At 38.5% G+C, this 22,522-nt stretch overlaps 2 protein-coding genes across 2 annotated transcripts; one reads left to right on the forward strand and one right to left on the reverse strand.

Annotated features, from left to right (window-relative positions):
- The first annotated feature begins 1,738 nt into the window (after positions 1-1,738).
- On the forward strand, positions 1,739-17,554 carry LOC113070275 (RNA-binding protein 38-like). Its single transcript, XM_026243509.1, has 4 exons — positions 1,739-2,208; positions 5,590-5,713; positions 10,172-10,226; positions 16,187-17,554. Exons 1-4 carry the CDS (start codon positions 1,999-2,001, stop codon positions 16,497-16,499), a joined length of 702 nt encoding a protein of 233 aa, XP_026099294.1. The 5' UTR covers positions 1,739-1,998; the 3' UTR covers positions 16,500-17,554.
- A 1,598-nt stretch (positions 17,555-19,152) lies between these two features.
- Positions 19,153-22,018, reverse strand: LOC113070274 (lens fiber major intrinsic protein-like). Its single transcript, XM_026243507.1, has 4 exons — positions 21,163-22,018; positions 20,731-20,895; positions 20,558-20,638; positions 19,153-20,476 (listed from the first exon to the last, which is right to left on the reverse strand). Exons 1-4 carry the CDS (start codon positions 21,520-21,522, stop codon positions 20,291-20,293), a joined length of 792 nt encoding a protein of 263 aa, XP_026099292.1. The 5' UTR covers positions 21,523-22,018; the 3' UTR covers positions 19,153-20,290.
- Between the last annotated feature and the right edge of the window lie 504 nt (positions 22,019-22,522).

Below are 22,522 nucleotides of genomic sequence, written 5' to 3' on the forward strand. Positions count from 1 at the left end.
ATACCATAATAGTATATAATAATAATGTAAAAACAACACTGTTGTTTTACCAAAAATTAAAAATTAAATTTCCCTACAATCATAAACTGAAATTTGTCCAAACATGGGAATTGCATATAGGCCCAAAAAAATGATTTTATTTGCATTCAGCATTGTTTTCCTCAGAAAAAACCTGAAACCTTTAACAGCCAGAACCCGCCAGCTCAGAAAATGTCTTCTTGATATCACAAGATTGTTTGCATAGATACAGATACTGAACATAATAATGTGACAGCTTAAACAGACAAGTGTTCTCTCATACGTGTCCTTCCTGCAACAGTCTTTAAACTTTTGTTCTTGTTCTTTGATCGCGCTCCTCTTCAGACCTGCTGGCTGCAGGCGTGAGAAACCTTCTTGTGTTCCTGTGAGCAGAGCGTCCAGGGTGTTAATCTTCCCACATAAGGCTGCACTGTAAATTTAAATGACAGTATGTGAGTGACTGACAGACTGGTGTTGAGTTCTTTGATGCTGAGCCCTTGATCAATCATGAAACTGTCACCTAGTAGAGGAAGAAACAATAAATATGTCCCTGGCACAAAAAAACAAGGTCACAAAAGCCTGGTCTATATTTACATTTATAAACTTTCCAAGATCATAAAAAAACGGTAATACTTGTGTCTTGTTCTTCCTGTGGGTGTGGCTCCTCCTGCGGTCACTTGCCGCTGGCGGGTCACTTCCTGCAGTCACTTATGGCTGGAAGGTCACCTGTACTGTACTGTACTGTACTGTACCTCCAACCAGGCCAAGACTGGGGCTCAGATCTGCTCCAGTCCTGAGATCAGTGACAGATATCATCTTTGGCCATTATCAGATTATCTGCATTGGTCGATAACTCTGCCCAAATCCCTGACCGATGAACAGCTGTCTGAAATGACTTTTTTTATTTCCATTTGGATGCAGTTTCACCATAAACAAACTGATCAACTTAACGTAATGCATATTTATTTCTGTAATATTACTAATAAATGGGATGTGTTTAAAATACACAATAACCAGTTGTATGTAACTGTCATGAATATATATATTTTTTCTTTCCAATTTACATTTTAATGAATTAAATTAAATATTGCTCGTTCCACAGCTACACATACAGTTTACCCATGCCTTTCACCGGACAAAATGTACTTGTTTTCATCATAAACAGATATATGCTGATTCTAAACAATTTAAATAAATGTTTTTTAAAAATATGGTTATTAAAATAAAATCAAATAGATGGAAACTTATAAAGGATGGATGGAAATTTTATATGCAATTCAAATAACATAAATCTTAAATTTAGTCCTAAATATTTGTGAGAGACAGCATTTTTCCTTTTTTTTTTTTTTTTTGGTTTTTGGTTTTGTTTATTGGTAAACAATTACACAAAATGTGCAAAATAAATGCTATACTCTAAATACAAGTGAAAATATAATTGTAATCTTTATTTATGTATTTGTTCATTTAGTAAATGTTTATTTATTTTACATTTCTCAGAATCCTAAACCACTGAATTCTTTTCAGAATACAAGAAACCGATTTTGTACAGAAAATGTGTACAGTAGTCTACCGTCAAACCCTATTTCTTCAGAGAGCCTCGGAACAAAGACAGGTGCAGTTTGGGAAGGTGAGGAGGGTCTGTGAGCGTCACAGTGAGACGAGGCTCGCATTGGATGTGGAGGCAGAAGGTGTGAAGAGAGAGAGAGAGAGAGAGAGAGAGAGAGAGACATTCAGAGAGAGAGATAGGGAGAGAGCGGCGCTTCACCTGCTGTCTGTCACTGTGTCTCCGCTCAGGGACGAGAGGAGCAGTTCGTTTGGCACATGACGGAGAGCAACGGGAACCTCGGTTGTTTTTCCAGGCTTAAGGACTATTATCTACCTCTGTAGCGTCGCGTAAGAGCCGCTCGTTATTTATGTGTATTTATAGTTATTTATAACGCGCGCGTTTCGTATCTGCATTGCTCTGAGTTTGGCGCCCCGATGCTTTTACATCAGTTCATGAATGGGACGCTGGAGACCATGTATCCCAGTGTTCAGAAAGACACGACTCTCACCAAGATCTTCGTCGGGGGTCTGCCGTATCACACCACGGACGCGTCGCTGCGGAAATACTTCGAGACTTTCGGCGACATCGATGAAGCCGTGGTGATCACGGACCGGCAGACGGGCAAGTCCAGAGGATACGGCTTTGTGAGTGAAAATATCCGTTGCTGTGTTCATAAATGTTTATATAACGTTAACTTTCAAGGGTTTTGCAAATCAACGCGAATAGCAATAGTTTGATTATTTCGGACCAATTTAACGTTACACTGCGCAATGTTTGAGTAGCTAAATCTGCCGTGTTTGTTATTATTAAAGACGTTTTGAAAACAAAATTGATCACACATGGCATAACAAATACGATTTCAAGCTGGGCACATCAGCGCGGTGTCCGATTCGTCAGTGATTTGTTCATTAGAGTCGGATCGTGTTTGAACCGGTGAACCGGTCAACTGAACTGACTCACTGAACCGAGAGACGTCGGACCCGCAATGAGCAAAAAAACTTTAAGTGAGCCGAGTTAAAAGTTACTCGAAAAGCAGAAATGTTACAAATATATTTGATCTCGACTTTTGCACGACAGTTTTTGATATATATATATATATATATTACATTAAATGTATGCATTTAGCAGACGCTTTTATCCAAAGCAACTTACAGTGCATTCAGGCTTACAGTTTTTATTTAACATGTGTTCCCTGGTAATCGAACCCACAACCTAGCGCTGCTAACACAATGCTCTACTAATTGAGCCACACGAACACTTTAATCTGAATTTAATTTAATAATTTAATATAAAACAAATCTTTATTTGAATCGATTCTTTGAAGCGACCAGTTCAAAAGAATCGGTTCGCAGAAGTGGGTCGAACCTCATTTGAACGCATTAGCGGTCTCCAGGTGACAGTGCGCCCGTCGCGTGCCGTTGGCGCATGTCTTTTGTTACAGTTCTGAAGAACAAAGGCCAGTAGGTGTACAGTAGAAACTCAACACAATGAACTGCATGCTCTCCATCATGGCTCTAAATCCTAGTCACGAATGGTGATCTCTATGCTTACTATGAGCCCTTTTTAATAGGCCTAAATGTTTCCCACATAGTCCGATTTAGTGCTGAAGGATCTTGGATGTAATCCTTAGATATTGCAAGCTTTTCAGGGACACAATATGCTCTTGCATTGCATTGCTCCACAAGTGTGTGAGTGTAATGTTGAGAGTCACATGTGGGACCGTAAGTGGATTATAAAAAAAAAAAAAGCATGTCATCAATTATCTTCTTAGCTTCTTGGATGACGTTTGCAAGCGGGGTCTCATGTTTCTGTGAAGTGGGCCCTTTTAAATACATCTTTAAGCGTTGTAAGTTGAAAGCGTGGTCCAGTCCAAGGGTTTATCTGCTGTGATCTGCTGCGAGGCCCACCTCTGTTCACCTAATAAGGAGGTTTTAATGCCCTAATGAGTGTTCAGCCAAGCACATCTGACTGTATTTATAAAATCAAATGAGTGGCTTTCCCTGTGTTTTCGATATTATGCTTTCACTGCATACACTAGCTTTTAAAAATGATTGTGCGATCACATAGAAATGTTATCAGATGGTAATATCATGGTACTTTATTAATATAGGTTATGGAATATATGCCTTAAAAGAACACCATGGTAAAGTAAATCACACCCTATAAATACAGAAAAAATACTGTAATAAATAATTTATTAATTTAAATCTGCATTAAAGTCTGTCGGGGTGTTTTACGTTTTATTATTACTCATTATTTTAGTTTTTACATTTATTATTATGTAAAATATATTATTATTCATATAACTATATAATTTTTATTAACATTGATTTTTTTTTACATTAAAGTAATCAGAATGAGGCTTTTAAGTTGTTGCTCTTGAGGTGATATCTCACAATTATGCCTTTTTTTTCTTGCAGAAAGGCAGAATTATGAGAGATGAAGTCAGAATAGCAAGACTCTCAGTTCTGAGAAAAACGTGAATTGTGGGATTTGAGTTTATATTTTGCTATTTTGACTTTTGTTTCTTCTTAGTTTTGTGAGATTTTGTGGCGGAAACAGGCTTCCAGTAAAATTGTTAATGGTTCTAAATGAAAATACATTTTCGAAAAAGTTAAATATATATTTGTACTTTTGTTGTTGTTGTTGTTGTTATCTTTCAGTTTTGGGGTGAAATATGATCTGCACATGTCGACCGGTTTAGTGAGTTCCGCTCGTACAGTGTCTGTGTTTACTGGTAAAACACTGTAACGTGGTTTGTATTCAAAAGCAGTTGGAAAGCACAGATAAGACCGCACAGTTTCACTTCGTTTTTTTTTTTGTTGTTTTTGGCACCTCATCTGCCAAGAGGTGTAAACATGCACATTAGATAAACCGAAAGAGGGGAGACAGAAATAAAAGAAACTGTTTGTTGTAAATGATAGTCTTTAATATCCTGGCTTTTACCCTCCCTGTGTGGGAGGCCTTGTCTTAATAGCTGTATTCTGGAATAAGAAAAGAGGGAGGGTTCCCAGAAGATTACAACACAACCCTAATGTTTTCCCAACACGCTCACTGAGGCTTGTCGCCTCATTTACTAGCCTGGTTTTGTGACTACTGAGATAATAACAAGCTTGCAGACATGTGTGTGTGTGTGTGTGCTTGTTTTGTTCATGTCCAGTCCGAGACGCTCTCCACACAAGGGCACTACAGAAACGAAGCATACACTCTGGTGTTTACCTGACAGAAACCAGATCCCATGAATCCTCCCGCTAACCGCTCACTCTGCTACTGCTCTGGCTGTCTTTCTCGTTCCACCAGCCCTGGGGAGCACAGCTGCCACTGGGTCTACACAGGGTGGGGCGTGTGTGTGTGTGTGTGTGTGTGTGTGTGTAGCCGTGAGCAGCTCAAACCTAATATTGCAGCGCACTGGAAGAGCGTTTGTCACCGAAACGTGAGCTGTGAAAACAAGTCAGCAGTTGAGGCTGCTTAACCGCCTCACTCAAATACCCATAAACCCCTTCTTCTTAAGCCAACTGGTGTGATATTAATGGCATGCTTGTATTTGTAAGATTATTAACTCCTCCTGAGACCAAAATTGGATTTACTAAACCAGACTGCAAAAATAAATTGTTCTGAATAATATATTACGTGCTGTTACTGATTTCACATGTGAAGGAGGTGTTTCTTAAAGGCACAGCAGATAAAGAGACAACATTGTCAAAATCCCATTCACATGAAACCGAGATGAAAAAAATGTGTAAAAAAAGTCTTCGCGTCTGCGCACATGCACCATATTCACAAATGTGCGTTTCTGTGGTTTACACTGAGAAGGTAACGATATTGTTTTCAAAAGCATGCACTTTGAAACCCGCTTAAAAAAAAAAAAAAATTCAGGCTCCCAAAACGCATTTGTTGTCTAAATCAATGGCCAAAAAAAATGCATAAAAGGTTTTTAGTGAACACCCCCTTCAGCTAAGAGAAAGCTGAAGTAAAAAATGTCTGTTCATAATGTCTGTATTTATTATTTTCTCTTTCTTCTTCAGGTCACTATGATAGATAAAAGTGCAGCGGAGAGAGCTTGTAAAGATGCCAACCCTATTATTGATGGACGCAAAGCTAATGTGAACCTGGCGTACCTCGGGGCCAAACCACGCAGCCCACTGACAGGTAAACACCTGACACAAGCTTTACATTTACTCTAAGTAGTGTACCTATCTTTTTAATCCTGTAGTTATCTATTGTTCGGGCACTTTCCCAGATGAATTGTGTCATTTAACACTGCAGAAATGCACAAATAATGACTGTTTTCAAACAGGTTTTCTCAGACTCAGATAAGGTTCAAATGAACAGAACAGTGTCTTGAAAGTGATTTAGTCTGTTTATTTGATTCTGTTGTGATTAATGCATTATACACGTCCCCTTTAAGAAAAGTCTTTTTGCCTTTATATGGTAGAGCAACTGTTGCAGCTTTTTCTTGTTGACACTTTAACTGTGGATGATTCATATAATGGCAAAAAAAACTGATGTCTGTTTTCATCATATCATGCTCTGAGTATCATAAAGATCTTTTGTACTCTCTCACACACACACACACACAGCTCTCTCTGGCTGCCACACACACACAATGTCACACTTATTTTAACGGCTTGTTTGATGGGTTAAGCCTGTCATGAATTTACTGCCGTGCTACATTTGCATCAGTGCATGTGTGTGAATGCATTGGCAGAGAGTGATGTATGTTCAGTCAGCACGTCTGTCTGCTCGTTCGACCTCCAACTTTGCATTTCTGTGTGTGTTTTGTAGCTAATATGTCAGAAAAGAGGAAGGGTATTGTGGAGGGAACCATGTACACCTGTCCTAACACACCATATTCACACAGGAAAAGAGGACATTTTGGTCCCTGCTCTTGTTCTCGTCCAAACATGTTTGAAACAGCAGTCGTGTCTCTCTCTCTCTCTCTCTCTCTCTCTCTCTCTCTCTCTCTCTGTTCAAACACATTTTAGTTCAAGAGTGAATGACAAATAAAGATCATTAAAGGAAGAAATCTTATTTAAAAAAAAAGTCTAGTTAAAATGCAATGCCAAGTTCTTAAAAAAAATTTATATACCTTTTTATACAGTATACTTTTTAGAAATATTTCTATTTAGCTTTAAATCATTATTTCTGTTTTAGTTTTAGTCATTTAGTACTTATTATTATTTATATTATTATTTCAGTGATTTCACTTATTTTTATTCGTTTGTATTATTTTTAAGCTCAATTCTTTTATTTCAGTGAGTCAATGATAAAAAATGATAACCAAGATCTTTAAATAAAGAAATCTTTAAAAAAAAAGTTATTGAAATGTTCTTGACAATGTTGAAAAGTAAGACAATATTTTTTTTAAATCTTGAATACACTTTAGTTCATAATGATTACGCTTTTCTCAGAGAAAAAGAGATTTTATTTATTTACTATTTCTGTCATTCTGTCATTTCTAGTATTTCAACTTAAAATTGTTTATTTCAGTTAGTTCATTTAAATAATTTTTAATAAGTATTCTTATTTATTAGAATGATTATGATTTATATTTATTTTATGATTATTATTATTATAATGTATTCTTATTTATTAGAATGATTATTATTAATATTTTATTTTATGATTATTATTATAATTTTTTATAAGTATTCTTATTTATTAGAATGATTATGATTCATATTTTATTTTATGATTATTATTATTATTATTATTAATTATATTTTTATATTGAAAAATTATGCCCTCCGTACGCCCTGCCAAAGTCTTTTACACAGGCTAGTAATACCAGTAATTTCAGGTTATTAATATAAACAATTCATATTTTTATTTCATTTAAATAAAATATGTTTTTGATTTTAGAAAATATATAAAAATGTAATAAACATGCTCAGTTTATTCAAGTCATTTTCTGTATAAACTACATCTTCGGATAACATTGCGTCACAGACACAAGAATAATGAACATCAAACTGAGAGAAGAAAGCTTTTTTTGATAGACATGGAGAATTACCAATTGAATTTTGTTCACCATAAGGTTTGTATATGCAAATAGTGCAGAAGAGGCTGTTGAGCAAGGTGTGTGTGTGTGTGTGTGTGTGTGTGTGTGTGTGGGCATCCAGGCGAGAGATGTTTCTGATCTGTGTCCAGGCAGAGACACTGTTGCGCTGCAGAACAGACAGGATGGGAGGAAAAACAGAAAGAAAAAACTAACATGCATATTGGGTGAATGAAGAGAATGAGTGCCAATTAAAACCTAAAGAGTGTGCAGTTGTGGAGGACACAGAATTACAAATGTGCATCATGAATGTCAAATACAGGACAGAAAACTGGAGAATGAATGACTCCGTTAGAGGGCAAATGTCCAAAAATAATTTGTCATCTGTTCCATTCAATTTCTGCTGCTTAACAACCATAAACCTTAATTTATTGCCAAGATGTCTTAAAGGTGTGTTCTGGATTCAAAATGTTAAATGAAGCTCTGTTGAATGCATCGACTCATCCTTTGATTTGAAACAAACTAAAAGCACATGCTGTAATGGACTTACAATGGGAGTCTGTGGGGCAAGACATTGCAGAGGGTTTAAAGGAAGAACTGTGCAGCTTGTTAATGGTTGACCAATATGGAGTTTTTTGATGACTGATATTTTAGGGAGCAGAGAAGCCAGTGAATGATAGCCAATAACATCAGGCCAAGAGACTACCAATAAAAATTAGTTTTTGAGCTGACTTTGGTGCATGTGCATTCATGGATGCTGATTAATGTATACAGTCTCCTTTTGAAATTTAATTAAATTAATCAGACAGTTTATTTGAAAGATTTTAAATAATATGCTGCACTGAAATTGATATTTATTTGACATAATATTTAATGAATTAAAATTAAATCATTTGAAAATGGTTCAATAGGAAAAATATGCACAGTTTACTTTGTTACTCCTGTGTAATAATTTATTTATAATTAGATTTTTTAAAGGTCACGTTTTTTGTGTTTTTTTGAAGCTTTGATTGTGTTTACAGTGTGCAATATAACATGTGTTCATGTTTCGAGTGTAAAAAAAACAGTATTTTTCACACAATTCACCTGTATACTGCTGTTTTCATAAAAATGGGCTGATGTCTTCCTCGTTCTATAAAGTCCTTCCTTCAGAAATACGTGACGAGTTCTGATTGGGCCAGCGGTTCCTGTGTTGTGATTCGACAGCAGTTGAGCGCACGCTTCCCTCCTAGAAACGCGATTGGGCTAGTTTTGAGAAGCAAGTGGGCAGGAGCGTGTGCTGGAGATGTATTTTTAATCACAGAACGCCTTTACTGACAAGATGCGCATGAAAATCGCATTCGATTTTTTGCACAGCCCTACCATCTAGTAAACAAAGCTAAACAGCGTTGCCCTTTGTGTAATTAGTTACAGAAACTGTTAAATGCACCAACTTAAATAATAAAATACACTTACCGGTTGTGGACCATAAACAACGCCTTCTCCAGACAAAGAGGGATCTGCTCCATCTTTCAAGAATAATCTTTGTGCGAATCCGGCATTAAACTGATTGAGATTGAGGAAGCTGTCCTCAGCTAAATGAGCTGCACATAGTTTTACATGTGGATTATAATTTTCGGGAACCGAGTTAAACATAAATTGTAACCATTAATCTCTAAGTACAGCGTTCCTGGGAAGCCCAAACAAAGATGATTGGACTCCGAGATGAAAATAACAGCGTTTCGACGACATGGCAAACACAAACACAGCTCTTCCTCCTTCTCCGTCGGAGCGCAACAAGACCACGCCCCCTTTTTTGTGTATTCCTGTGGGCGGAGGTTAGTCAAAAATGGTTTTAGTGACGTCATTACAGCAGAAACTAGAGAGATGTAGTCCAAACGGGTCGTTTGTTGTAGGCTAATTCTGTTAAATCAGATATCTCGCTTGGCATTGAACTTTGAGCATTAGAATTTTACAGATATCATTTATACTCTAACAACAACATTACACACTAACTAAAGTTTAAAACATGGGATCACGAAGAAGGGGACCTTTACTTTAATATACCGATTTGTAATGGATGTCAAAATAAAAGTCTGACACAGTTTCTGACACTTGACTAAACAAAAAAATAATCTTCTAATGTCAGTAATTAATGCTGATACAATCTTATTGTAATAACGTTCTTTTTTTTTGCATACAAAAGTTAGACATAGTTAGACATAAAGCTCAATAAATCCTTTTAGTAGTGGGACTTTTTTCTGTTTTTTATAACAATCCCTTTCTGTTCTGTCCTTGGGTTTTATGTGGTCAGATTTTGAACTGACAGAATTACTAAGTGATGTTATCTCAGTAGTTTCAGGTCAACACATATGGTTTTATGGCTATATTTAACAAACAGTGTGTATTTTAACATGCCTTGCAATGTCTTGCTCCTTAAACTTCTATTATAAGTGCATTACTGTGTTCACAAACTGAAGGATGAGTGGAAATTGTTCGGGTGATTTCTTTTGGGCTCCACAGATAAAGAAAGTCGGGCAGGTTAGGACCGAACTGAAACTGTGATCATTTCCTCAGCTTTAACTCTCAGAAGCAGATCTCAATCTCTTGTCTTCCTCGTCTTGTCACAGGATACTCGACTGGACTACAGCAGGTTCATCCAGCCCTGATCCAGAGGCAGTATGGGTAAGCATCTCTTCTCATTCAGCTAATGTCAGGGGCGAGGGAGAGCCGTTTTGGCAGAAATAACATGAAATCCTAGCAGGACCCCTCAGAAACAGTCCTGTCAAAACTGCACTTCCATTTAAGCTAAAACTGTGGGTTATTCTTAACAATCATCCCGTCTCTGAGGACACAAGCCGTGAACATTAGTTTCTTCTCATGTGTTTACAGTAGCGTCTGCGGTTTATTTCCATCTGTCTGCCTCCTTCTGCCATACTGTCACTCGGTCTCGGTTTCTATCTTTTTACTCTCTTCCTCTTTCTGTGTTTCCCTCTTGGTTCCTTTCTGACAGTGTTTCTCTTTCTTTAACTTTCTCTGCTCTATCCTGTTCGACCTGTTTGTCTGTCAGTTAGGTCACCACCTGCCTCCAGTCTGCTAACCAGCCAGGTGTTATGTAAAACAAACCTCCATCTCTCTCTTTCTTTGTCTCTGAATCCGTCTACACACATCTTTCGTGTTCCCTATTCCACCCACACATAGTCACCAAGATCAGAATCACATTATACATATATCTCAAAGTAATAGTTCTTTAAAAAATGTATCATTGTTTAGTCGCGCTCATGTTATACCAAACCCGTCATTTTTTTCTACACAAGGGTAGATCTTAAGGGCTGCACAGTTAGTTGAATTTCTATTGTTTTAATTTATATAATAACATGCATATTTTTTACATTTTTTATTAGAAGACGAAAGCAATCCGACATTTGACGCTTAATAGAAAAGCAGTTATCCAGTTCGAGTACTTGCTTTATTTTAATATAAAAATATGGTACGTAGTTGCCTCAAACAACTGTATTAACATCATTTCGTGTAAATTGTGATCATCGTAATTAATAATCGCAATTACAATTTCAAGTGAATTAACGACAATTGTAATTTTTGTCATGATTGTGCCGTCATAAGTCATACATTTTTGCTCAGCAGCGTAAAATAGTTAAAACACAGTAAAATAGTAATATTGCAAAATATATGATCATTAGTAATATGGGCTAAATTTATGATTATGACTTTTATGGTACTTCTTTGTGCTGTTAATAGCTTGACAACTGTCATTGGATAGAAAGAGGTGCAAAAATGTTCTTCACATAGTTTTTTTTATTTTTAATAATAATAATAACAGTAACAATAATGAACACACTACTGTATTTAAAGGGTCAGTAAGAGTCTTTTAAAGAAATGTATATTTTATTCAGCAAGGATACATTAAATTGATTAATAAAGAAATTTATAATGTTTTCATCATTGATAATAATCAGAAATGTGACACTGAAGACTGGAGTAATTGTGCTAAAATTCATCTTTGCATTACAGGAGTAAATTATATTTTAAATTGTTATATTTTAAGCTGTAATAATATTTCACAATATTATAGTTTTTTCTATATCTATACTTTTCTATACTGGACATTAAACAGTCCATATTTCATATATTGGTCGTAAAATGAAATCCAAACATAGTTCGGTCACTAGCTGAATTTGACAGATGTGAATCTGGTTGTAGATCTTGTAAATAACCCGTCTCTGTGTGTTCAGAGTGAGATTTAGCCTTCAGGACAGGAGTGAGTGCTGTATTGTGTGGGTTTTAGGGGTCTTGTCCATACCCTGGGGGTCTCTATTTAAACTCACTGTCAGAGGGTTAGCTTTTTGTTTGAACAGGTGTCCTGTACCCACTGTGGCTCTGTTTGCAGTGTGTGTTAATAGTGCTACTGATCATTAACCCTAATCATTAACTTCCTCTTTGAGATGGCCAGTGCTAAAAATGAAAAACGTATTAGAGGTGAACTTAACTCTACTACAGTAATGGCCAACCACAAACAGACCTACAACAGAGTAGCTAAAGGCTATTCGCACATGCTAACAGTTAGCATAATGCCTGTTTAAAGAGATACTACACCCAAAAATGTAATTTCTGTCATCATTTTATCACCCTCATGTCCTTTCAAACCTGTACCTGTAACATTGTGGAAAACTAGAAGTTGAGCAACGAGGTTGCGCGGGTGTGTTGGGTTATCACTGCGCCGTTAGCTTACTTAGTGAGTAGCATGTCCTTGTTGAGAGGATGAGGGCCCCTGCTGTTATTTGGAGTTGGCACTCTCGCCATCTGTTGGCTGGCATTAGAGGGATTTTTCCCGTCTGGGGAGGAGGGTGTTGGTTTTGGGGTTTCCTGAGGGAGGAGGCTTTAGCAAGGTGCTGGAGATGGGGATTACAGAAGCGGAGGGTGCCGCTCACAGACCCCCTGTGGTTGGGGGTTGGGTGTTGGCCAGCACACAGCATTGTGGGAGGTCTGCAGGTTTAGGGAGCTCTGCTGAACCAGCACAATGAGGATCAAACTACTTGAGCATCTCAGACACACACACACACACACACGCTCGTGTCTCTTACACCAATGGCTTGTCATGTGCCTCGAGTCTGATATACGTTCACTGACATCTGACCTTTATCACTTGGTGGCAACATTCACGCCACTATACCAGCGGGCAGCCATGTGACACTGTTAATAATCCTGTTTTTATCATTCAAAATGCATAATTTATATTGAGTCATGCAAAGAAAAAAAAATCTTTTTTATGTTTTTGAAATATGTCTTTCCTCGTCAAGGCTGCATTTTTTTTAAAATCAAATATACAGTAAAAATAGGAATATTTTAAAATATTAATACCATTTAAAATAACTGTTTTCTGTTGTAATAGTTTAAAATGTAATTTATTCCCATGATCCCATCATTCCTCCAGTCTTCAGCGTCACATGATCCTTCAGAAATCATTCTGATATGCTGATTTGCTGCTCAAGAAACACTTCTGGTTGTGAAACACAGTTGTGCTGCTTCATATTTTTGTGATATTCTGTGATATTTGTGTTATTCCTATACTGCCCCACGAGTTCATATCACAAAATCATGAAAAAAAGGCAGAATTGTGAGATAAAAAGTTGCAAATATGTTTCATTTTGCACATTTGTTATGTTTTTAGGGTTATGCATATTTATCTCTGTGCCCTACAGTGTCCCACAAGCACTCGTTTTAGCAGCGCTACATTTAGTTAGAATGACGTGACAAGGGTGGTCCTCTCCCAAATTGCCCCCTTCACTTATTCATCAGTAATGTAGTGATAGCAGTGTTTGTTTCTGTGTTTGCCTGGTAAGATATGACCTTTAAATCCCCCTCTGTCTCTCTGTCTCTTCCTGTCTGTGTCCCACACCCAACAGCTGGGGCTGCTAAAAGTGATATTCTGCTCTGGGCATGATGGCACGACCTAAGATCATTCGTCCTTCCTCTTTGTCGTCATAATTTGCTCTCCCTTCCACATCTCTTCATTTCTCCTTGTGCTTCTGCTCTCTGTCGCTCTCATGCACAGAAGAAAAGGCTTCCTGCATCATCAAAACCACCTAAGATATAACAGATAAACACTCAAACATATTAAAACGTCACAGATGCTGTGTTTTTAACACTCAAACGACACTGATAAAAACACATACACTACAAAACTTAGTAAGCTGCCTGCAGACAGCATTGAAATCAAAATGGACAAATCTTTTTATATATTGCATATTTATATATATATTACATTACTTGTAAATTTCATGTACTCTTGTAAGCTTTAACCAAATGTATTTCTATCTCTTATGACCTACATTGGCACTGCAGTTTTCGAGCGCCTTTTCATGCACGAGACACGAGTGAAACATGTCAGTCTAGCACTGTATCACACTCTTGTTACAAACGGGGCAAGAGCTTTAATGTGCTTCCACTTTTGAAAGCAAGGTATTCTAGCAAAAAGTCTGAATTATTGTGCTCCATCTACTTGGTGCAAATTTCCTTGCTTAATGTCAAGACGAGACTTTTTGCAAAATGGAAACACTCATATGGCATTAGAACATTTACAGATGAAGACTCAGCCATAATATGTTATGCGCTGGAGAAAACATGACTCAAATGTAGTAAACAATACACACATCTGACCTGAAAGGCAAGCCACTTTACACTGCATGCTGAGTTAGTTTGAAGCGCTTAACATAAATCATGTCTCATGTATAAGACATCTTATTCTTAACTTTAAGATGCGTTTGCAAATGCTTTGCACACACAGAAGTTCTGCGCATAGAATTACAACAATACGCATTTGTTTGATACATGTGCCAAACCAAAAGACCCTTACAGAAAACGCCTACCGTTGCATCCCTACCTTTCACACTTTTTATGGGACACACAGAGTTTCAAATCAGACTACATTAACATTAATCAAGATAAATGTGAATATGTTCACACTAGCATTTTCCAAAAGTTTCTCCTTCACACTTGAAACATCAGGAAACACTAAATTGCCCTTACTTGCGCACGTGTAAAACCTCTTAAAAGCTCACTGAAATGACACAGCTAGAACAGTGTGAAAGTGAATATCACATAACAGGCATTAAACTGCTATAAACATTGATATCTATCAGTACATCAGTAAATATGCATAATTTTTCATACCTCTGTTTCACACTCCACACTCTAACATGAAAACATTTTCACATTTTCTTTTTTTAGATTAAAGGGATAGTTCACCCGAAAATACAAATTTCCCCTTGATTTACTCACCTTCAAGCCATCCTAGGTGTATATGACTTTCTTCTTTCAAACGAATGCAATCAGAGTTATATAAAAAAATGTCCTGGCACTTCCAAGCTTTATAATGAGAGTGAATGGGTGTCGAGATTTTGAAGTCCAATAAAGTGCATCCATCCATCATAAAAAGTGCTCGATGTCTCTCTTTATTCTTATATTGATTTAATTTATTGTTACAGTTGCAGTGTTACCCAAAAAGATCTTGTAAGTACTTTGCTTCTGTATTAACATACAGCCAAGTGAAACAGATTATTAAAAAAGAAAAAAAAATGTAAACAATTTGGCATTGGTTCTGTCCGTCAGATGATCGGATAGAAGCAGATCTGAATGTGAGTTTGCAGTTGATTGTCATTTCACCAGAAGATGGAGTTATATTTTGACTCAAGGTTAAAAGGTCAAACCCTTTTTTTTATTTAAATTAGTTGAATCTTCCACAAAAAGAGAAAAAAAATAAATAGGGTGAATTTTCATAACCCTTATTTTTTTTAAGTCAGCCCATTTATAAAGGCTGGAAGGCAGCACACTAGGTTTTGGAAGAGCTGAAGACACACAGTCATTTCCAGCTAATTTGTAGCAATCAGTTCACCCCTACATTGTCAGTCCTCACACCCTTGTCAACTTTGGTCTTTTTTTATTTTGCCTGGTCTCTGTTTCTCTCTCTCCTCCTCCTCGTCTCTCTCAATCCCTGTGTTTCCCTGTCTGCATTAGTGTGTGCTAGGATGAACAGGGTCTGTAAGGACGGCAGACTCCGTTGATTTGCCTACTCCACAAAGCCACTGTCAGTCCCTTTAAATCACCCTTCAGCCCAGGACGCCAGCAGGGCACTGACAGACCAATGACACTGCAGCTGTGTATGTGTGTGTGAAGGGAAGTGTATGCTGCTGCAGATGTGTGAGTGTCTTCGGCTGTGTGTGAGGATGTTTTCAATACTTTGAGCTCCGTGTCGGCGGCCCCTCTGGGTTCCTCTTTGTTTTGGAGGGAGGCTCATGGGTCTGAGCTGTGGGTAGCAGCCTCTGGTCTCTCTTTCTTTCTCTCTCTGTAGTGCTTCAGTTTGCTATGATGTTTGGCTGTGATATCATCAGGCAGAAACTCATAAGAAATATTAATGAGGGCAGTGAGCAGGTCCGTTAGAAGAACAGAGAAGAACTTCACATTACTTTTCTATAGAAGATCACTGATACAAAAAGTCCATATTTTATAAGTCAATAAGTAACTATATAGTATAGGAACTATAATTGGAATACAGTATATGTAATGACTCTCTCTCTCTCTCTCTCTCTCTCTCTCTCTCTCTCTCTCTCTCTCTCTCTCTCTCTCAGACTCAGCCAGCCGTATGTTTACCCTCAGGCCTTCCTGCAGCCCAGTGTGGTTCTTCCCGCACAGGTCACCTCCAGCGCCTCGAACCCTTATCTTGACTTCAGCACTGCCTACACTCAGTACGCCTCCACGGCCTTCGAGCAGTATCCCTACGCCCCCTCGCCAGGCTTCCTGAGCTACATGTACCCTCCGGGCACCCCCGGGCCCTCTGCCACAAACAGCCCGGTCCCCACAGCCCTCCCCTCCATCGGAGGAGCCCCCAGCTCAGCCTTCATCCAGATCCCCCCTCATCAGCTCCACGCCGACCGCCTGTAGATCAGGCCACAGGGACCCAGCGAGTAAGCTGAAATTGCACTAGAACATCATCATTTTGGGACAGGGAACTGTGACATCATCATCCTGAGACTGGGGTCGAATACAAAGGGCTTAACATTTTTCAGCTTTTCATCATCCCTAAGTTGATGGACTTTACTCTGACTGGTTACTCTTTATGATTAATAATTATATTATTGTCATTATTGGTAGAAGATTGTTAAATAACCAATATTAGATGATTAAATGATGGATTGCAGGGTTGTGAAGTTCCTGATCCCGGACGTTTGAACGGTATCGTGTACATATACCGCTAAGATTGACAGGTGTTTAAGATTGGACGGTCTCTATCTCTGCAGTTATATCTGTTCAGCATAAAGCCTTAGAGACTTCTCCAATTTGTCTTTTATATAGCTGTTCTCATGACACAAAAGTGCTTCCCTCTATCTGAGCGAAAATGTGATTTTCCTTTTTTTTTTAACCAAATGTTTTCCAAAAATAGATAACCTTTCTAGAAATGTAGCATTGCAACGGATTTGTATTTCTGCTTATCACTGTGTATCACCTCTGTCAAATGTCTCTTCCGTTCCTGTAGTTTCTCTTTCCTCAAGTTTCCTCCAGTAGCTCCACATAACGACATTAATTTTAGCATTCAGTAATATAGGGATTCAAGATGCCTGTGAACGATCACGAGGAAACAGACACTGAAACATTGAGTATTAATCATATTCTAACTCTGGCTCATCTGTGATGCTTTTTAGACTGGGTTTTGGTCTGCTGAAGGGACGAAAGACAGAGTATTGTGACAGATGTCAGTGGTTGCTTTTGGTATCACTCCACAAATGACACTACAGGACAAAATGCCAGCGGGAAAACTTGAGAAAAGTCTTGACTGATGGATGGGACGTTGACATATTGCCGGGACAATCTGCTTGTTTTCACAAAAACAGTGTTGTCATTAATCAGACACTCGACTCAAAATATGAAAACACCTTACAGTGAAAGCCATAAGACCAGAACATGCAAAACGTGTAATAAAGTCGATTTGCAGAAACCAAGCTCAGCTAATGTGGTTATTTTGAAGTTTGTATATGATTTACTACATTCTGAAAGAATCCCATCAATAGCTTTTTTTTAGTTGCCACCCTGATGCATTGTTACATTCTTCATATGATTATATTTATCATCAGAGTGTATGTCAGTTGAGTTTGTTTTTCTTCTTTCGAACTTGTTTTGTTTCTGCAGACAAATTCATTGAGAGACACGGAAGTATACATGTGCTTACAATGAATAACCGAAGGCAGTTTAACAACTGCTTCAAAGGAAGAGCTGGAGTGAAGCCAAGAGTTCATGCACGAGCATACAAACCTATGCAAATGAAGGCAATGGAAGGCATTAGGTCGTTTTATATTTTTTGTGAGTAGGCAAACTATCACTATGGAAACTACAGGAAGTTTTATGCATGAAGCCTCAAGACCTTAATCCAAATGAGCACCTGTGAACGACTTTACAAACAGTCCTCCTCCAAGCAGATGAAAGGTTTATGCACCGTCCTTGGTGTTCACATTATATTGTGCACTTCTTTTGTTTTTCTGGCCATTTCTCTTGGGCACCACCGTCATGTCAAGTTGGAAAAAAATGAATACTGGTAGATTTTAACACATTTTCATAATCCTGACCCTGACCATATTTATGGAAATCAGTGTCGCAGCTATAAATATATATTAGACTATACTACTGAAAGCTGTTTTGACCAAGAGTTTAGGTTTCATTTGGTTGGCTTCAGATGTAAGTCCCTACAGCCAGATGCTGTGGATAATTGATGGTGATTTAAAAGTATCAACATTTTATTCTGAGTCACCAAATGTACAATACACTAACTTGATGGGTATTTGATCCTCTCCACCTGTCAATTTAGTCCTTTCATTTGGTTTGATTTAGTATTGTATGCATGTTCATATTTACTGTGGTTATATGTTTATTGTTTGTAAAGTTGTTTTAAAAAATTAAAAAAATACATATTTGAACGTCTTTCCGAGTTTTATGACCCGTCAGTTGGCTGAGAGTAGTAATGAACATGTATGGTGGTGGTATAAAACAATCCCCATGACTTATAACTCTAAATAGTTCTCTACAAGATTATCCTGAAAACGTGAAAAACTTGTTTAAGATTAATAAATGCTCAGTAGTTCACACACGAGCTTTCAGGTGGACTTAATTTTTGGACTTACATTAAGCGCTCATTGTTGATCGTTTCAAGATGGCGGCGCTGTGTCGTGAGAAACCGACTCTCCATCAGATATCAGCTAATAGTAAGTACACATCAATGAGATAAAAACATGTAATTTCTTACTATATAGTATACAACAAAATGGAAATTGCTTTCAGTTGATAAACTGGCCAAGTATTGGAGGAGGGGCATTCATTAGAATTTTATTGAACAAGAAATTGTAGTCCAAGATGAGTCATCAATATTTCTGATCCGTTTTCCCTATTTTAAACCATAGACTGTATAAAAACATATCTACCAAAGGTAAATTCTGGTTTCATGGAATTGAGTTTGTGTTTTGTCTCCCGATTAGGTTTTCACCATCCTGCTTTACTGTAAACAGGTACTGCTCATTTTTCTTGTTTCCAGTTTCTTTTCCTTAATGACTTTATCTCATATCAAACCCCGCCATAATAAAACCCTGAATGATCTGAGATCATAAACTGTTGTACAGCGCCATCTAGTGTTAATATTAGTTCCTGCATCATTCATACTCTGAGTTGTACATACAAAAAGCCTCTTCTTTTTCATGTATTTATTTGCATTCAGATTTGATTCATATAGCTTTTTTTGCCCAGTCATGGATGTTATCCTCAAACAAGATTTAATGAAAGGCAACACAGACACTGTAAACTTGAGATGTAACTGAAAAGACAAGTGTTTTTCTCAATTTTGACCCCCTGCCAAATTATCACTCCCCTCATTCAAGTAGCTACCTGACTGGCTTATCCTAAACCTAACCCATCCTCCTCCACACCTACTCCTAAACTTACCAATACTAGGGGGGCAATAACCTGACTGGGTCAGAATTGGGCACAACACCCTGTTGTGTTTAAAACAGTTCAGTTAAAGGGTGGTTTGTGTGAACATCAAAGTGAATGGAATATCATTGCAAACAATACAGTTTGGGGTGTCTTAGAGTCCCGTAAAAATAAGGGGAAAAACCATTAGCATGGTACAAACACAAGCGAGCTGTAATGATAAAAAACCCAAAATAATTGCTCAGCAGACAGACACACTCACACATACACTTGATCATCATGCACAAGCTAAACACACATACATACCTGGGCACGTTTTCCCTCACACACACAAAATGACCCACACACTTGCACTCACTTGCATAACTCTCACGGATATTAAAAAAAAAAAATTAATGGAAAAACCCTGGTTAAGTTGCATATACATCCACATCTTGGTGTTGTAGAAAATGAATTGTGAAAGTGAAGTCAGATGAAAAGTGAAAAGCATGCCTAGATAAACAGCTCTAGCCCCGCCCACACCATAAACCACACCCACCTGAACTCCTGCCTCAGCTCCGCCCCCTGCCCTGTGTTGAAACTAGCAACAAACCTTGAATACTAAACAAAGTAGTGTACTCATGTCAGCTCATTTCAGATTTTTGCGTGGATGTGTGAGCCTCAGTGTGGGAGTTTATTAACTGAGGCATACTGAGAGTCACTTGAGGCGGCGAGATGGTCCGTTGAGGTAGAGCCAGATTTCAGTCCACAGGTTCTTAGCAGGTTTATAGGGTTTGAGTCTTCAGCTCGATGGGCTCCCCGCGGGTGTCCTGCTGGTTCTCGGTCTCTGGGGATCGGGTGCCCTTGAGAGTGGCTAGCCGCTCAGAGAGACCCCGCATACGGGGAAACAGCATGAAATCATACAGGATGGCACCCATAGCTCCACCAATCATGGGTCCCACCCAATACACCTGTCAGAAGAGAAATAGGTCACTAAATAATATATATACTTTTTTTTCTGTAGTTTCAGTACTGTACTTTGCATTTCTTACCCAGTGGTTGATGAAATTCCTCATGAGGATAGCAGGAGCGAAAGATCTAGCTGGGTTCATGCCAGCTCCCGTGTAGTACATCTGGTTCAAAGACAAACAAGGCACATGTCTGGTGTAATGCACACTTAAAATACTCACACAAGTTGATTCGAATACTGAAATATCCATCTCACCCCCATCAGGTGGCCCATAGTAATAGAGAAGCCAATAGACAGAGCAGCAGAACCCACACGGCCGCTTCGTCTCTCATCTGTGACGGCGAAAACACAAACCACCAACTGCATGGTGAGAAACACCTCCACTGTAGTCGCCATTCCGAGACTCATGCCAGGCTGCAGCTGCAGAGACATGGACACGAAAAAGTTAAAAAAAATATGAATAATGGTTCATAAGACTGCAACATAGATATATAGTTCTGCAGGGCTCTGTACTGTGTGCTCTCTATATGTACTGAATACAAAGAATCGGATTTCAATACATCAAATTTATTAGATAAATAGATTTTCCATTAATACTCATTTGGACTCTTGTAAAACACCCAAACTCAAAATGTGCAAATAAATACAAAATAATAATAAAATTAAATAAATAAATTTCTCTCTTACCGTGTTAAGTGCCAGTGTGCCTCTCATGTTGTTGGGTGTAACTCCATACAGGGCCGCGGCTCCTGCCATGGCCCCCAGGCACTGAGCGCAGATGTAGAAGAAAGCTCGGAAAAAGGACATCTGAGAGCCGACTAGGTAAGCGAAGGTGACGGCCGGATTGATGTGTCCTCCGCTGATGTGGCCGATGGACTGGATGAGCGTGGCAGCAGCGAAGCCGAAGCAGAGGGCAGTGTGGAAGACATGGTACGGCCCAGAGGTCCAGCGTAGAGCTGCGCCTATCCCAAAGAAGACGAAGAACATGGTGCCGAAAAACTCAGCAAACACCGCCCGCCAGAACATCATAGAGCGGAACTCCCACATCGTGATTTATTATAAAATAAAAAAAACTACGGTAATTTGGGATTAGCAAAATGGCTAAAGAAAGTGTCTTTGAGGAAAAAATATAATTTGTCCTTTTTTAACAAGTACACAAAAAGTTAAATCCTTAGCTTATGGAAAAAGATAAACGAGGGCGAAAGGAGTGATGGAATTCCACCTAAAAGACCTAGCCGTTAGCTGAGGCTGTGTGGGAAGCCGCGAGTAAACGGTCACACATGTAGCCGCACACAGGTCGTCTCTGCCACCGTCGTTTCTCTTCGCCTGAACAACACCCAGACTGCTAAAGAAACATGAGGTGTGTGTGGTTGTGTGTGTGCATGCGTAGATAATTTGGAGGGTTTTGTCAGAGAGACCTGAACATCGATGCTAAAGGCTAAATCTACAGGGCTAATTCTAGATGAGTGACACAGAAGAGGTTACAGAGCATATCCTGTCCACACCTAGTAGAGCTGGTCTGACAGACCACAAAAGGGCCATGGGGGCATTTATAATGGCCCCGGGGCCCAGCGTGACGACATAATCCCACCCGAGAGGCAGAAGCTGAAGGGGGCATCCCATATCAAGCCCCTCTCCACTCACTTCTCTCTCCATTAAACTCAAAGTGAGTGAGATTAAGACAGGAGCGCTCAAAGTGTGTGGATGTGTGTTTTTGAGGCCTATCATGGTCTAAAGTACAAAACAAATCCACCAATCAGATTTCGGTGAGGCAGACTCTGAGTTCATGAAATATCTCATCAAAATTAGCTTTTTAAAAGCTTGTAAAAATCTGGGAAAGTTGTGGATTTTTATCTGAATTGAATGTGGATTTAGGTTTATCGGGCGAGTAAATGCTGACCTGAACTCACACACACACACACACACACACACACAACGCACATCCTCAGAATAATGTCACGCATCTGCACACACACAATGTCTCTATTTTTTATCTATCTATTTATCTATCTATCTATCTATCTATCTATCTATCTATCTATCTATC

This window comes from Carassius auratus, unplaced genomic scaffold, assembly GCF_003368295.1.
Source record: "Carassius auratus strain Wakin unplaced genomic scaffold, ASM336829v1 scaf_tig00003633, whole genome shotgun sequence".
NCBI classification, from domain to species: domain Eukaryota; kingdom Metazoa; phylum Chordata; class Actinopteri; order Cypriniformes; family Cyprinidae; genus Carassius; species Carassius auratus.

Bases quoted from the DNA above. Each gene is read 5' to 3' on its own strand.
- LOC113070275 (XM_026243509.1), top strand. From the start codon at position 1,999: ATGCTTTTACATCAGTTCATGAATGGGACGCTGGAGACCATGTATCCC. The intron at 5,714-10,171 runs GTAAACACCTGA...GTCTTGTCACAG, and splicing joins ACCACGCAGCCCACTGACAG to GATACTCGACTGGACTACAG. The intron at 10,227-16,186 runs GTAAGCATCTCT...TCTCTCTCTCAG, and splicing joins CTGATCCAGAGGCAGTATGG to ACTCAGCCAGCCGTATGTTT.
- LOC113070274 (XM_026243507.1), bottom strand. From the start codon at position 21,522: ATGTGGGAGTTCCGCTCTATGATGTTCTGGCGGGCGGTGTTTGCTGAG. The intron at 20,896-21,162 runs GTAAGAGAGAAA...ATGTCTCTGCAG, and splicing joins GCACACTGGCACTTAACACG to CTGCAGCCTGGCATGAGTCT. The intron at 20,477-20,557 runs GTAAGAAATGCA...CTCTTCTGACAG, and splicing joins GGAATTTCATCAACCACTGG to GTGTATTGGGTGGGACCCAT.